Here is a 16744-nt window from a genome sequence, read left to right on the forward strand (position 1 = left end):
GTGCTCCCATTGGCTGTGATGGCTACCTGATGTACAGTAAGTGTTTCATCGCAGCGCTGCCGTGTTTTAATCACCTCCTTCAAAGTGCCCTCCACCACCTCCTCACTCTTTGAAGGAATCCAATCATTCCTCTGTGTGTGTCTGTGTGTGTGTGTGTGTGTGTGTGTGTGTGTGTGTGTGTGTGTGTGTGTGTGTGTGTGTGTGTGTGTGTGTGTGTGTGTGTGTGTGTGTGTGTGTGTGTGTGTGTGTGTGTGCGTGTCACAACAGTTAATCTTTAGGCAGTGGAGGATCACCAGGCGTTATTGAGGTCACCTCTGAGCAGAATGGAAGGCGTCTCCTTGCCTAAAGGACTTGTGGCTCTTTCTCACGTTGACAGAGAATCTCAGGATGTCATTTTTGTTTTGTTTGTTTCTGTTCTCTTTTCTGCTCCATTCTGATCCTCCATCAAAGGAAATATCTGTGTGTGTGTGTGGGGGGGGGGGGGGGGGTTGTCACTAGTTTAGCATATTTATTGATTTGTCTCTTCGCTTATTTGCACACGGCGGCGTTATCCTCGTGTGGTTTGCAAAAGTTGCAATCTGTTTTCCCCCCTCCAACCGAGTGTGAATAACGCAGTTAAAGAATTCTCCAAGAATCCAGAGATCAAAGGGGCCAATCCGGCCGTCCTTCCTCATATTTTTTCATCACTTTCCATTGAAGTTTGTCACATTTGATATGCTGCGTATGAGCATCTGTGCTTTTCTTTTCTTTTTCTTTTTTTTAAATAATTTTTTCCTCTTCCCCTCTGTGTGTAAAAAGCAGTGTTTGCAAAGCCACAGCTGATGAAATCATGCAGAAATCCTCACATAACTGACAAGTATCCAATGTTCGCTTCCTAATTAGTGTCTCACTTGATCACATCGGCGGTCACTGATGTTTAAATCTTCCCTTCTTCCGCTCATCCTCATCGACTTTGTGTGCCGTTGCTGTAGATCCCGAACCCTCCCAGTATAACGACTCCATCACATACGAGGAAACGCCGGCGTCACAGATCAAACCTCATTACCGCTCTGTCCCGGCTCAGTGACACTTTGTTTAGTATGCAGCACCAAGGGAACACCTCTGTCAGTCGTAACACACCAAAATGCTCAAAAATCTCTGACATGAAGGAAGTGAAATCTTAACCAGAGCTTCTCCCCGGAGACGAACTTCCTCTGATCCACAGGCAGGATATTGGACCAAACCATTGCGAGGCAGACGGGGGTAGGATATAATCTTTCTAGAGAACGTGAAGGGAGCTAATTACTTCAAACACTCTCTGCCCAAGAGAATTCAGGAGAATTCTAGCAGCTGATTTTATGAAAATGACTCATTGGCTAAATCTACTTTTAATCAACATGCATGCATTTGTGCAGAGAATTTTATTTAAAAGTTACAGGAATGACCTTCATTCTACCATCAGCTGTGGATGTATTATATGTTGGCTGTAAACTATGAGGATTTGGGCCACATGTGGCCTCCAGGAGTCCACGTCTACAAATTCACCATATTGTGCATGTATTTATTGAATGATTGTAATTCCTGGACTATTGAGCGCACCTGAATAGAAGCCACACCGACAACATTTCAATAGAAATGTTTTTGTCCATTCAGGGCGTGAATTTCACTGCCGGATTGCGCATATTTTCTCATAATTCCCATTAATCTGTCTTTTGTAGTGCGTGAAATGCCAGCACACGGTGCTGCGTCACTGTTTCAGCCTGTTTAAGTTCAAAGCTTGTGGAAAAAAAAGGAGCTGCTTCTAGTCTGGAAATTCCGGTACGTAGAATTATTCTGTGTCTGTAAATGATAAATGAAAAGGTTTCCGTTCCCCTCTGACCTCACATGAGGTCACGATGGCTTTGCAGGAAGCCACAGAGAAACTCTTCTTTATGCTTCTGGACGATTTAGTCGTCAACCTTGTGAATAATAAATAAATAAATAAATAAATAAAGCCACGTTGGCATTCAGTTGAGGAGCTCGGTGTTGGACGAAGAGCAGCATTGTATGAGCTCCCGGCACGCAGTCATTTATCCTGAATTCTAAAGAAGAAATACTCGGATTTGTTTTTGCGGCGCCGTAGTGAAGCGCCGTGCACAAGGACACTCAACCCACTGCTGCATCGTCAACATGAAATCTGGTGCTGATTTCACTTCCACTGGACTTGTTTCCTGCAGTTTGTCTCGCTGAGGCCCCGTTTAGTTTGCTGTCATCTTCTGCTCACTGATTCTAAACCAGCGTGGCCTGAGTGGCCACGTAGACTCTTAGTAGTCATGTAGACTCTTAGTAGTCACGTAGACTCTTGGTAGTCACGCAGACTCTCGGTGGTCACACAGACTCTCAGTGGTCACGTAGACTCTTAGTAGTCACGTAGACTCAGTAGTCACGTAGACTCTTAGTAGTCACGTAGACTCTAAGTAATCACGTAGACTCTCAGTGGTCACGTAGACTCTCAGTTGTCACGTAGACTCTTAGTAGTCACGTAGACTCAGTAGTCACGTAGACTCTCAGTGGTCACGTAGACTCAGTAGTCACGTAGACTCTTAGTAGTCACGGAGACTCTCAGTAGTCACGTAGACTCTCAGTAGTCACGTAGACTCTTAGTCACGCAGACTCTTGGTGGTCACGCAGACTCTTAGTAGTCACATAGACTCTCAGTAGTCACATAGACTCTTAGTGGTTATGTAGACTCTCAGTAGTCACGTAGACTCTCAGTAGTCACGTAGACTCTCAGTAGTCACATAGACTCTCAGTAGTCACGTAGACTCTCAGTAGTCACGTAGACTCTTAGTCACGCAGACTCTTGGTGGTCACGCAGACTCTTAGTAGTCACATAGACTCTCAGTAGTCACGTCGACTCTTAGTGGTTATGTAGACTCTCAGTAGTCATGTAGACTCTCAGTGGCCACCCAGACCCGGTGGCCACGTAGACTCTCAGTGGCCACGTAGACTCTCAGTGGCCACGTAGACTCTCAGTGGTCACGTAGACTCTCAGTAGTCACGTAGACTCTTAGTAGTCACGGAGACTCTCAGTAGTCACGTAGACTCTCAGTGGTCACGTAGACTCTCAGTAGTCACGTCGACTCTTAGTAGTCACGTAGACTCTCAGTAGTCACGTAGACTCTTAGTCACGCAGACTCTTGGTGGTCACGCAGACTCTTAGTAGTCACATAGACTCTCAGTAGTCACATAGACTCTTAGTGGTTATGTAGACTCTCAGTAGTCACGTAGACTCTCAGTAGTCACGTAGACTCTCAGTAGTCACATAGACTCTCAGTAGTCACGTAGACTCTCAGTAGTCACGTAGACTCTTAGTCACGCAGACTCTTGGTGGTCACGCAGACTCTTAGTAGTCACATAGACTCTCAGTAGTCACGTCGACTCTTAGTGGTTATGTAGACTCTCAGTAGTCACGTAGACTCTCAGTGGCCACCCAGACCTGGTGGCCACGTAGACTCTCAGTGGCCATGTAGACTCTCAGTGGTCACGTAGACTCTTAGTAATCACATAGACTCTCAGTGGTCACGTAGACTCTCAGTTGTCACGTAGACTCTTAGTAGTCACGTAGACTCAGTAGTCACGTAGACTCTCAGTGGTCACTTAGACCGTCAGTAGTCACGTAGACTCTCAGTAGTTACGTAGACTCTCAGTAGTCACGTAGACTCTCAGTGGTCACGTAGACTCTTAGTCACGCAGACTCTCGGTGGTCACGCAGACTCTTAGTAGTCACATAGACTCTCAGTAGTCACGTAGACTCTTAGTGGTTATGTAGACTCTCAGTGGTCACGTAGACTCTCAGTAGTCACGTAGACTCTTAGTAGTCACGTAGACTCAGTAGTCACGTAGACTCTTAGTCACGCAGACTCTTAGTAGTCACATAGACTCTCATTAGTCACGTAGACTCTTAGTGGTTATGTAGACTCTCAGTGGCCACGTAGACTCTCAGTGGCCACCCAGACCCGGTGGCCACGTAGACTCTCAGTGCCCACGTAGACTCTCAGTGGTCACGTAGACTGTCAGTGGTCACGTAGACTGTCAGTGGCCACGTAGACTCTTAGTGGTTATGTAGACTCTCAGTGGTCACGTAGACTCTCAGTGGTCACGTAGACTCTTAGTGGTCACGTAGACTCTCGTTGGTCATGCAGACTCTTAGTGGTCATGCAGACTCTTAATGGTCATGCAGACTCATTGGTCATGCAGACTCTTAGTGGTCACGCAGACTGTTAGTGGTCATGCAGACTCATTGGTCATGCAGACTCTAAATAGTCACACAGACTCTTAGTGGTCACGCAGACTCTTAATGGTCATGCAGACTCTTAGTGGTCATGCAGACTCTTAATGGTCATGCAGACTCGGTGGTCATGCAGACTCTCGGTGGTCATGCAGACTCTTGGTGGTCATGCAGACTCTTGGTGGTCATGCAGACTCTTAGTGGTTATGCAGACTCTCGGTGGTCACGCAGACTCTTAGTGGTCATGTAGACTCTCAGTGGCCATGTAGACTCTCGTTGGTCATGCAGACTCTTAGTGGTTATGTAGACTCTCAGTGGTCATGCAGACTCGGTGGTCATGCAGACTTGGTGGTCATGCAGACTCGGTGGCCATGCAGACTCTCGGTGGTCATGCAGACTCTTGGTGGTCACGCAGACCTCTTGTTAGCCTCTTGAGCTCGTCTCACCCTGCCATTGGCTGCTCAGTCTGTTGGTAAGGAGGACGACGGAAACGCTCCTCTACCACCTCCACATCTCTTTTCTATCTTTTCTGTAACCTCTGTCTTCTTTGTTTTATCAACATTCCCTTCTCTATCTTTTAATCTTTCTTTTGTTCTGTTTGCATCTCTCTCTTTCCACTTCTCTCCCTCTCGCTCTCCCTTGCTCTCTCCCCCCTTTTCTTCTCATCCCTGACGTCAATGAGAAATTGGAAGGTTTTTGATTATTACATGGCTGTCAGGCTTACTGCTATTAATTGAATTGAATCCCAGTCAATCTCCTGCACCTCTCAGTCCACTCTCCCTCCCTCCTTCTCCCGTTCTTCTTTTCATCTTGTCTGGTTTTCATGTGTTTCTCACGTTTTTTGTTTTTTTTATGTTTTTGGTCTGATTTCTCCCCTCATTCCCTCGGTCCTTCTCCCTTTCTCTTTCTGGCATTTTCTCCTTTCTGTGTTTCCTTCCCTCCCTCCCTCCTCTCTCTATCTCTCTCTCTCTCTCTCACTGCTCACATCTTCCCTCTTTTTCTCTCTCCAGCCTCTCTTTCCCTCCACGTACTCCTCATCTTTCGTTTTCTTCCACCAGATCTCTCTCTTCCACACCTTGTCTGTTTGTCTACAGACTTATATTCATTCTCTCTTTCTCTACATGCTTTCTCTCTCTCTCTCTCTCTCTCTCTCTCTCTCTCTCTGCCTCCCTCCCTTCCTGGCTCTTACTCCTTGAGCACTGTGATACTGTTGTCATGGTGACGCCCATCATTTTCTGGCATGAATGGAGGATACTTTATTGATGAGACGGCATGGCAGAGGGAGAGAAAAGAAGAGTGATGGAGAGAAAGACAAAGACGGACGAACAGAAAGAAAGAAGGAGGGAAACCACCACTGGCAGGGAGAATCAGTATGATGTGGAAATGATCGTCCCCGCTGCTCGCCATACAAAACATTTCCACCCAGTAATTTTCTCACTGCTGATGAGTTGAAGAGGAGGCTGAACTGCACAGAATGTTCTGGAGCCCCCCCCCCCCCCCCCCCCCCCCCTCGGGTGGTCATAATGTTATGTGAGGTTCACAAATACACTTTCTTGTTTTGGATGCTTTCCATTTTAATTTGCTGTTGTTGTTCATCTTCTTCCAGTCAAATTTTAACTTCAGTTTCCTGAAATGTACAAATGAGAAAAATGTTAAATGTGATATTTTCTTTTCTAAAAATTAAGTTTATCTCATAATTTAAGTTCATTTTCAATAACAAACAAATTATTATTTGACTTTCTACATTTTCAGTAGATTTAATGGAGGATTGTCACACAGTCGTAACGTGTGTGTGCATCATTTCATCTTACCTGTGTACTCGGCATCGCCCTCTACAGCGAGGCAGTAGTACTGTATCATCATTTGTGTTTCTTTCTTTTTTTTTTATTTATTCATGAAATGAGTGAGAATAACCATCTTTCTGACATATCTTACCATCAAACGTGGTGATTTTAGCGATAAGATTATCAAGATTATTACGATGCTTTTCAGTTGAATTAGAACGTTTGATTGCATGTTTGTTTGATTGTTTCTCTTCGTGATGCTCTGCCTCCTCCCACCGCCTGTCTGTGATGGCACCATTGTCTTCCCTCTCATCTGGGAACATGAGCGGTGGTGTTTTCTAGGGTTGGATGAATATCCCTTATTAGCTTGTCACAACATGGCGCCTGGCATCGCTGCGTAAAGCAGACGGTGGTCTCGTTAGGCACTTCTGATGTAGACATCACATGGGGGGAGCTTGGCACAGCCAGATGAAGCACAAGATTTCCATTGAACTTCTCATGCGTTTTTCTTGACATCGTTTGACAGAGAAGCCAGAGCAGGTTTCATTTCTTCATTTCCACTTTTATTTAAAGAGCTCAAACTGCCGAGATTCGGCTTCTTATATGTGGCTGCTTAAAGAGGTGACGTGCTAACCTGCTGTGTGTTTGTGTGTGTGTGTGTGTGTGTATGTGTGTGGGTGCGTGCATGCGTCCGTGCAAGGTTGGTTTCAGTTCGTGTGTGTTTGACTCCTGTACTTCATCCTACAGTTCACCTGCTGTCAGAGACCATCCAGGGAGTGACCGCCACCGCCACCGGCGTCCAGTACCAGCAGTCCTGGCTCTGTGTCCTGTAAGCTACACCATCTGCTGTGTGTGTGTGTGTGTGTGTGTGTGTGTGTGTGTGTGTGTGTGTGTGTGTGTGTGTGTGTGTGTGTGTGTGTGTGTGTGTGTGTGTGTGTGTGTGTGTGTGTGTGTGTGTGTGTGTGTGTGTGTGTGTGCGTGTGCGTGTGAGAGAGAGACTTGTTAATCTCACGGAGAAAGTAATGTTGACACGACATCAATCATCTAGTAAGTAATGCCTTCACCGCTACCGTAGTCACCGTGGTAACGGTTATAGTTTGTCTGCACAGGGTGTTAGCTTTAGCATTTATCAAAAGTGTTGCTGTTTCCCTGAACTCCTGTTTACTGGACGAGGAAAAGCGCCTCATAATTTCTGATGTCTTGCTAATTGACCTGCTAACTTGAAAGATAATCCAGTGTAACTAGCATTAGCTTAAGCTTGTAACCACTGAGCCTGTCGTTAGCATTATAGCATTAGCACCCATGGATACATCTATGCTTACTTTCATCAGAACTGTGTGCATGCTGGTACTTTAAGCAACGGCAAAGCAGCCTCGATATTCTCTGTGATATATTTCCTTTAAAGAGCTAATATCAGATTATAGAGCATCTTCCTCCTCTAACATCAGATTATAGAGCATCTTCCTCCTCTAACATCAGTTTATAGAGTATCTTCCTCCTCTATCTGTTGTAACATTCAGTACTCTGACAACTCTGCTGTTGTCGGCTATAAAATTAATAGTGACGTTACTTTCCAAAGTAACTAATTACTTTTTTATTTTAAGTAAGTCATAAAGCACGAGTGTGAAGTAACTGGGATTAATCAATTATCTTGAGCAACGACTGAGTTTTACTACTTCCTGGAAGGTACAGATGTAGTTTATTGTGGAAAACTGTCTCTAAGAATTTAGAAAGGCTGAAAACGATACAAGCATAAATAATCAGTCACAAAGCATCTGAAGATAAATATGAAAGGTGTCATTAATTATTCACAATCTGTGTAAGGGATGGTTGATATTCACGAGGTTTTATCCAACAACAAGTCAAAACAACACTTTTACATTCAGGTCATGAAACTGCGGCGGCTCAGTGATGACATGAGGGGCAGCAAGGAGCAGGTAGAGGTCAAGTTGAGGTCAAGTCAGAGGAAAACGATTGTTGCGACCTTCAACTTGAATGTAGTCCGACAAACAAACCAGTGTGTGTTTTTTTTCCTTTTGCCTCCTTTAATAAACAAACAACACAGTTATTTCTTATTAATTAGACTTTACTGCAGTTTTATAACATACTTTATTTTCAACAGTATCCTTTTTAGGTTGAGTTTTATATTTATTTATATATTTATTTATGCTCAATGTTTAGTTCCTGTGTATTAATTATGGTGTTTTTATTCATGCAGATTAGATTAATTGTTTATGAAATGCAGCAAATCGACCTATGAACTTAATGTAAAGTTTAAATGTCAATCTATATGTAACATGCTGCAAATGACACTGAATCATACGTGTGTGTGTGTGTGTGTGCGTGTGTGCGTGCGTGTGTGTGAGAAACAGCAAAATAGAACTGAAACGATCAGAATCTCCTGCTAACCTCATAAAACCTGCTGCATTATTAAACCTGCTTTATATAATCAGCACAGTAACAGAGTCTCATCAAAGGGGAAAACAGTGAAATAAAACGTGTTGCGATCACATGTAACGTGAATTTTTAATGTACGTGGAACATCAACACCCAATGAGCTCATGAAGCAGGGATTACATTCTGAATATTAATCTGAGCTTTTCTCCACATTAACTTCTAATTAAGGCCTAGGATATTAATTGTATGGAAAGTTTGGATCTTATTTGGATTTTGTATCCAAATAAATTAAACGCAGTTGAACTTTAACAAAACAGAAACACATAATTTGTTAATAAATGAGAGTCTCCTATGTGTTTATTGTGAAGAGGACGTGACTCGTAATGTTGGAGAATTAGAGTTTCAGATGCCAAATGTAATCCTTCAGTTTTATTTACTGGAGAAACATTAATTTAATTCACAATACACACAATGACATGCTTAACTAATGTATAGCACACACTGTGTGTGTGTGTGTGTGTGTGTGTGTGTGTGTGTGTGTGTGTGTGTGTGTGTGTGTGTGTGTGTGTGTGTGTGTGTGTGTGTGTGTGTGTGAACAGAAAAAGAGGTTAACGCATGGGAATGAGTGGTGCTGCTGGTGAGGTGTTGACAAACAAAAAAACAACCTCCTGCTCCTGTTCTTTGCTTCCCTCCTCTAATTCTACTCTCCTCTCCTCTTCTCCTCATACTCCTCCTCTTCTCTCTTTCTTTCCTCTCCATCTTTTCTCTCTTCATCTCCTCCTCTCCTTCTTTCCTCTCCTCTTCTCTTCTTTTCCCACTTCTCCTTATTTCCTCTTCTCCTCTCCTTCTTTCCTCTCATCTTCACCTCTCTTCTTCTCCTCTCCTTTTCTCCTCCTCCTCTTCTTCACCTCTCCTCTTGTCCTCCTCCTTCTCCTCTCCTCCTCCTCCTCTTCTTCTCCTCTCCTCTTCTCCTCCTCCTCTTCTTCACCTCTCCTTCTTGTCCTCCTCCTTCTCCTCTCCTCCTCCTCCTCTTCTTCTCCTCTCCTCTTCTCCTCCTCCTCCTCTTCTCCTCCTCCTCCTCCTCCAGCTGCAACGTGAAGCATCTCCAGCGGCGTCACGTCTGCATCTCCCGGCTGGAGCGTCCTCAGAACTGGGGGGAGAACTGCTGCGAGGTCCGTTATGTCATCCTGATCCTGGCCCCGCTCAAGATGGTAAGCCCCCCAACACACACACACACACACACACACACACACACACACACACACACACACACACACACACACACACACACACACACACACACACACTCACACACACACACGGGGTCACATGACTGTGCTGGATTACTGACCACAGTTCCTCCTCTGTGGATGATCTTCACATGAGTCGTCCAGGATGAGACGACGTCACAATACATCAGGATTAACCCCTCGTGTTCCCACTTCCCATCGCTCAGTGACCAAAAGAGTCTTTCTGGCACCAAAAATGATGTTTCGTCTTTAAGATATTTTAAAAGACCAAAGCTGTTTTGAGCTTTTTTCTTAGTTTTCTTCTTTTTATATTAAAATTTTTTTAATTCTCTATTATTATTATTATTATTATTATTATTATTATTATTATTATTATTGTTGTTGTTGTTGTTGTTGTTGTTGTTGTTGTTGTTGTTGTTGTTGCTGTTGTTGTTGTTGCTGTTATTATTATTACTAATAATATTTGTATTGTTGTTGGTCAGTTTGAGCTATTTCAATTCTTTTAGTTGCTTTCAATTTTTTTTCTTTACTTGTATTTATTTGAATAGTTTTTTCTGTTCCGTTTCTACTGTTTCAGCTGGAGCATTTTTGAAAAGTTGCACTTCTCGCCATCACGAAGTGCACAAGTTGTGTCATCAGTGGCTCCAAATATCATTGAGATGTGAACTGACATCCAGAACACTTCAACATTTAGCATTTTCACTTGAAAATATCATGTAATCGGGTCCATACCGTGTAACAATAGGAATAAATAACAGTAACAATAATATGAAAACAGGATATTTACTGCAACAATATTTTCTGTTCTGGCATGATGATGCTCGAACATTTTATTATTGCATGGGATAAATTAAGGAATGATGTTGCACACAGTAAAGTCATAAACATTAAAAAGTGGGTCAAAATGTCCACTTCTGATATTAATACAACAACAATATTAATATTTCGTCTCTTTGCTTTGGAAACGTGATTCTTACTTTCGGTCAGAGCACCAAGTGAGCCTGTATTTGTCGATGTTTTCAGTTTAAAACACACATAAGATGGAGGAAATCTCTGCACATCAGTCTTGGTATTGTAATAAAGTCATATACAGTGGCGTTTAGAATGGGGCAACACTACAATATGAAATGTTTACACTGTAAATAGTTAAAAAAACAAACCTTCAGAAACTCCATGAAGGTGACTGAAGGTGGAAACTTTCAGTTGTTTGAATGAGAAGTTTTATAACATTCAGGCTGCAGCTTCCAGAGGATTTTATAGTTCAAACGAGCTGCGCGTGCACAAAGAGCTGATTCATTTCAAGGCTGTTTTTTTTGTTGTTGTTTTTGTCTCCCCACATTTTTATTTTCACTTTGTTAAACAAATGCAATTACAAGGCTGAAGCTGCTGACCTGAGATCAGCTGAAGAGCCGCTCGCTTTCTGGCGTGGGCCTGAGTGTGTATCTGTATCCGACCTCTCTGGTCGCCGTGTGTGAAGAGCCCGGAGAGCGCCACCTATCCTGCAATACCGCCCGACACACACACTATTTTCTGTTCGTCTGTTTTTGTTTCTCCGCCTTTTCCGGGCCGTGCACACGCTGGTTTGTGTTTGTTCCTCTCTGCAGAGCCGACAGCGCCGGCAGCAGTCACAACCACTAATGGCGTCCTGACAGACATTAATCTGAGCCCCAAGTAAACATAAAGTACCATTATGTCTCAATTAGCCTGACGTGACGGCGTTTCCCACACCGAATCGCTGAAGTGTCTCGGATCATCGTGACAACAGAAGTTTCTCTGGTTGTATGTAACGCAGCATGTGTCAGGGCGCACTCCTTCCATTACACACCATTTAGGGCGCGTGATTAAAAAAACGAACTATTTCCTCCACGCAAAAAATGCGATCAACAGATATGACCTTTAACTGGAAAATGCTTCTTTTTTTTTTCCTCTTTATTCACTGAGTTAATCATCAACACCTCCGGGTGCCCTTGTTCTCCTAGAAACTCCTCCAGCTTTGTTTTTTGTTTTTGTTTTGTCAATTTGAGATCGGAGCGGTTCGCTTGTCTTCTGTCTTCACAGACCGACCCTGAACTCCTCAACCAGTACAAAAAACTAATGACAGACAACTGTCAAGTAATAAAGTCGTATTGGAAAATGAGCAGGAAGCTTCACTGTGGATTTTTAATAAATCCACAGCTGTAAAATCGAAATAAAAACAGATTTTTAGTGGCAAGTTTACGTCAGTATGTAGAATATATCAGATGCTCCCCACACCACCTTGTGGTACACAGCAGTATTACAAGCCTGGATTGTTTCTTTATGATATTAATTCATATTAACCTACAAAGGTCTATGATGTGACGCCATGAGTGTTGATTATTTCACAGGAATGAAACATTTCGGCTGCAAAATCTTAAATTACAATATAAAATCTTAACTAAAGGTTTCCTATTTATCTTGATCATGAAATCAACATGAACAGGTACGTTTCGTTCAAGCCTCGGTGTTACTGAAACTCTTTTCATGTGTTCGTCCAATATCGATTAGGTAACGTTTGACCTTTGACATCTTGTCTCACAGAAAAGCACCAAGACGGCGATGGAGCTGGGCCGGACGTTCGCCACGCTCTTCTCCGACATCTCGTTCAGGCAGAAGCTGCTGGAGACCAAGACGCAGGAGGAGTTCAAGGAGGCGCTGGTGTTCCAGAGACACCAGCTGACGGCCACCAACCAGCAGCCCACCGTCCTGGGGAAGGAGGAGACGGACCCTCGCAGTCACAAGCCCCTCAAGGTAGGAACCAGCCACCGCACGGGCCAGTGGAGACATCAGGCCACCAGACTAGACCTCTGGCCACCAGACTAGACCTCCGGCCACCAGACTAGACCTCTGGCCACCAGACTAGACCCCCGGCCACCAGACAAGACCTCCGGCCACCACACTAGACCTCCGGCCACCACACTAGACCTCCGGCCACCAGACGAGACCTTCGGCCACCAGACTAGACCCCCGGCCACCAGACAAGACCTCCGGCCACCAGACTAGACCCCCAGCCACCAGACTAGACCTCTGGCCACCACACTAGACCTCCGGCCACCACACTAGACCTCCGGCCACCACACTAGACCTCCGGCCACCAGACGAGACCTTCGGCCACCAGACTAGACCCCCGGCCACCAGACTAGACATCCGGCCACCAGACTAGACCCCCGGCCACCAGACTAGACCTCTGGCCACCACACTAGACCCCCGGCCACTAGACTAGACCTCCGGCCACCAGACTAGACCTCTGGCCACCAGACTAGACCCCCGGCCACCAGACTAGACCCCCGGCCACCAGACTAGACCTCCGGCCACCCGACTAGACCTCTGGCCACCAGACTAGACCCCCGGCCACCAGACAAGACCTCCGGCCACCACACTAGACCTCCGGCCACCACACTAGACCTCCGGCCACCAGACGAGACCTTCGGCCACCAGACTAGACCCCCGGCCACCAGACAAGATCTCCGGACACCAGACTAGACCCCCAGCCACCAGACTAGACCTCCGGCCACCAGACTAGACCTCCGGCCACCACACTAGACCTCCGGCCACCAGACTAGACCTTCGGCCACCAGACTAGACCCCCGGCCACCAGACAAGACCTCCGGCCACCAGACTAGACCCCCGGCCACCAGACTAGACCTCCGGCCACCAGACTAGACCCCCAGGCCACCAGACTAGACCCCCGGCCACCAGACTAGACCTCCGGCCACCAGACTAGACCCCCGGCCACCAGACTAGACCTCCGGCCACCAGACTAGACCCCCGGCCACCAGACTAGACCTCCGGCCACCAGACTAGACCTCCGGCCACCACACTAGACATCTGGCCACCAGACTAGACCCCCGGCCACCAGACTAGACCTCCGGCCACCACACTAGACCCCCGGCCACTAGACTAGTCATCCGGCCACCACACTAGACCTCCGGCCACTAGACTAGACATCCGGCCACCACACAAGACCTCTGCCCATGCGGTGGATGATGGAGACCAGTTTCTTCCTCTGGGAGGCGGGGTGTCATGCCACAAGGTGGTCATCACAGTGTAGAAAACATATTTCCTCAAATCTGGACAAAAACCTTGGTCGTTTCAAGACTAACCACCTGGAAAAATGAACTGGAAATGAAAGTATTCAGCGTATTCAGACTGACCAGAGACAGACAGGTCTTCAGTTGTTTTCTTTACACTGAGAGATAAACATCAGCAAAGCGTTTCTGTTTCTCAAAATCCCCAAAGTCCTAACTGTGCATCATCCTCCTCCTCCTCCGCCTCCTTCTCCTCCTCACTCTACTTTACTCCTCCGTCTTTTCTCTCCTCCTAATCAATCAGCATCAGCTCCTGCCAGTCCTCCTCAGTGGGTAAATGATCTTACATCTCTCACAGCCCTGTCAGGAACCCCCTCCCCTCGCCCCAAACACACACACACACACACACACACAGGGGGCGCTTTGCTCGATGCATCTCGTCCGGATGGAGGAGGCCGCAGCGTCTCGACATTTCCTCTCGTTTGTTTTTTTTCCCTTTAATTGCGGAGGATTGTGTGAGGTGCATATCCCGGGGCTCCACAGCCTCAGTGCTGCTCAGTGAACGAGGGATGAATAGAGGACGACAGACTGAGCGGACGACTTGTTAGAGCAGGTGGAATGACGAGGAGGAGCAGGTAACAACAGCCAATCTGCTTCCTCCGCCCAATCTGACATCGGCCCGGCCGTAACGACGGAAACAAGAATGATTGTTTCTATCGACCATTCAGAAAACTGGAATTCCTCTCTGGACACACACACACACACACACACACACACACACACACACACACACACACAGAGAGAGGGATGGACGGCCGTCGTTCATGAAATCAAAGCGGCTCGATGAGAAACCCTGGAAACGTTGGCGCTGCTGTTTGTTTTCATGTCGTTTACATTCAGCTTAATTTCTTTGTTCTGCCAAAAAAAACCATCAAACCTCTTCAGGGTGACAAACGAGACCAGAACGATTCCCCCGGGAGCTTTTCCTTCGGGCCCCCGCCACTTGCTCCATTTAACGCCACGTTCAACAGGAAAACGACGCGCTGGGTAATTGGATAATTCACTTAATAAGCTCAATCAGGACGGCGCATTCACTCCCTATCTGCTGTAACCTGACAGCTCTTCGTTTAAGAAGCACTTCATGTCTCTTTTAACATCACGTGGAAGATTTCTTAAAAAAAAACCCAAAAACAAATCTGCTGTCAGTGGGTGATTCCTCCTTCTCCTCCTCCTATTAAACCACACGGTTCAATCCAGCGCCGCTCGCTTCATTTTGGGCAGCGTGATTTTTGAGGATTACCTCATTACAAGCCGATGACTCAAATGATCTTTGAGAGAGTCCCGGTGGAATCACCAGCGCCGTCGCTGACTCATCACTTTCTCATCTGAATGTGTCATTGTGCTCGACACGCCGCAGCATTAAAGAACGGCCAGGCTCCATGTAGCCTCGGGGCTTTCGTGCTGTGGCATTTTTCTGCGGTCGGACTTAATTAGCAAAGCGCTTCGGAGCGGAAGACGAAAACCAACGCTGGCGTCCAATTCACGACATCGGAGGCCTCGCGAAACTTAGTGTCCAGGCCATCAGAAATAGAGTTTTAAAAGCAATGTCATTGAAACGCTCAAGTCATTTTGTTAGTACTGTCAATCGTTTTAAATAGATGTACTAATTAATCACACTATTTTCTGTAATTAATCACGATTAATCGCACTTTATCCACTCAAGACTGAAGCTTGTAATGGATATTTGTTTATGGGAAATCGTGAAATTAATACACAGCAGACTCAACACACATATAAGTATAGTTAGCATTTAGTATTCTTATACTAGAGAGCATTTTTCTAACTTTCAGCTTTGGATGAACGCTGCTTCTCTCCTGGGATAGAAAAGCATCTTTCTTATATCCACTAAGAGGTGATATAATAAAACCCAACAAAGTTGTGAACTTATTACATGAACAGAGTTGCAATAATATCCTGTAATACACACACACACGCACACACGCGCGCACGCACGCACGCACACACCAGTATTTCCAGTATTCCGTCCAGCTTTAGCAGTTTGTTGAGCTCCTGGTCAGCCAACATGGCAACCCGCTGTTTTGCTGCACAGATTTGCTTCTGTGGTCGTTAAGTCTCGCTTTGCAAAGTGTGCAAATGACTATCGCTTTCTCCAACGAGCCGACAGGCAACCATTTTAAAGTGAAACTTTCCGTCTAATATTCCGTCCCCCGTCGTTATGAGGCATTCTGCTCTGCAGCCGGGTGGCTCGGTGCCACTGCTCATAGGGAGCGTGAGCTGGTGAGACGGGTTAGTTTTGCCCAACCGGTGATGTGTTGTTGCATTAGTAATCCTGTTGCTCATGGGACAAATGGTTAGGGAGTAAAGAAAACCCGGACGTAATCGCGTTAATTGTTTTTGAACAAGTTCACCTTGTGAACTTCGTCCACATGAGGAGGTTTTAGAAGCATAAAAACAGGTTTTTTTGAACACGAGTCCCAGAGTGGGGAAATTCTAAAACCCCGGCTCGTGCCGTCCAACCCAAATTTCAGAGTTGGAAATCGGTTCCTTTCTTCCCCTCTGGGATTCTTCCGATTCCTCAAACTAACATTTGGTTACTTATAACTGGAGCAGTTCTAATATTTGGATCCTTTTACAGTTAAAAGGTCCAGTCCAGTAAAAAGTGGGCGCTTCGTTCCTTCAGTTAAACGTGAGACGATCCCACTTCCTCTTCTGCATCTGACAGCAACACGGCTGCTACGACTCTGCGATCCCGAGATTACAAACTAAAGTTTTGTGTTAGCACATGTAGGGGGTTAGAACAGTCGTTAAAGTGATCCTGCTCCTCTCTTCAGCCTCAGTCTCTGCTGCTCACTTCTCATCCTAGAGGCTTCAGGACTGTGATACAAAAAAAGATCCTTGGTCTGATTCCCTCGCAGGAGTTTTTACCTTAAATGTAATGATCTCAAACATGATCCTGTACTTGGAGAAGCTGAGGCAGTTTGCAGTGGACAGATGTGT

The 16744-nt window shown here is 45.6% G+C and overlaps 1 protein-coding gene across 1 annotated transcript in view; it reads left to right on the forward strand.

Annotated features, from left to right (window-relative positions):
- slc4a11 (solute carrier family 4 member 11) overlaps positions 1-16744 on the forward strand; it is a 103331-nt gene that overhangs the window by 58282 nt on the left and 28305 nt on the right. The window contains exons 6-8 of the mRNA XM_080513397.1: positions 6781-6862; positions 9518-9641; positions 12240-12449. Of these exons, the coding sequence (XP_080369523.1) occupies positions 6781-6862; positions 9518-9641; positions 12240-12449 (416 nt within the window). The remainder of the gene's footprint in view (positions 1-6780; positions 6863-9517; positions 9642-12239; positions 12450-16744) is intronic.

Source organism: Blennius ocellaris (genome assembly GCF_963422515.1).
Source record: "Blennius ocellaris genome assembly, chromosome: 17".
Lineage (NCBI taxonomy): Eukaryota > Metazoa > Chordata > Actinopteri > Blenniiformes > Blenniidae > Blennius > Blennius ocellaris.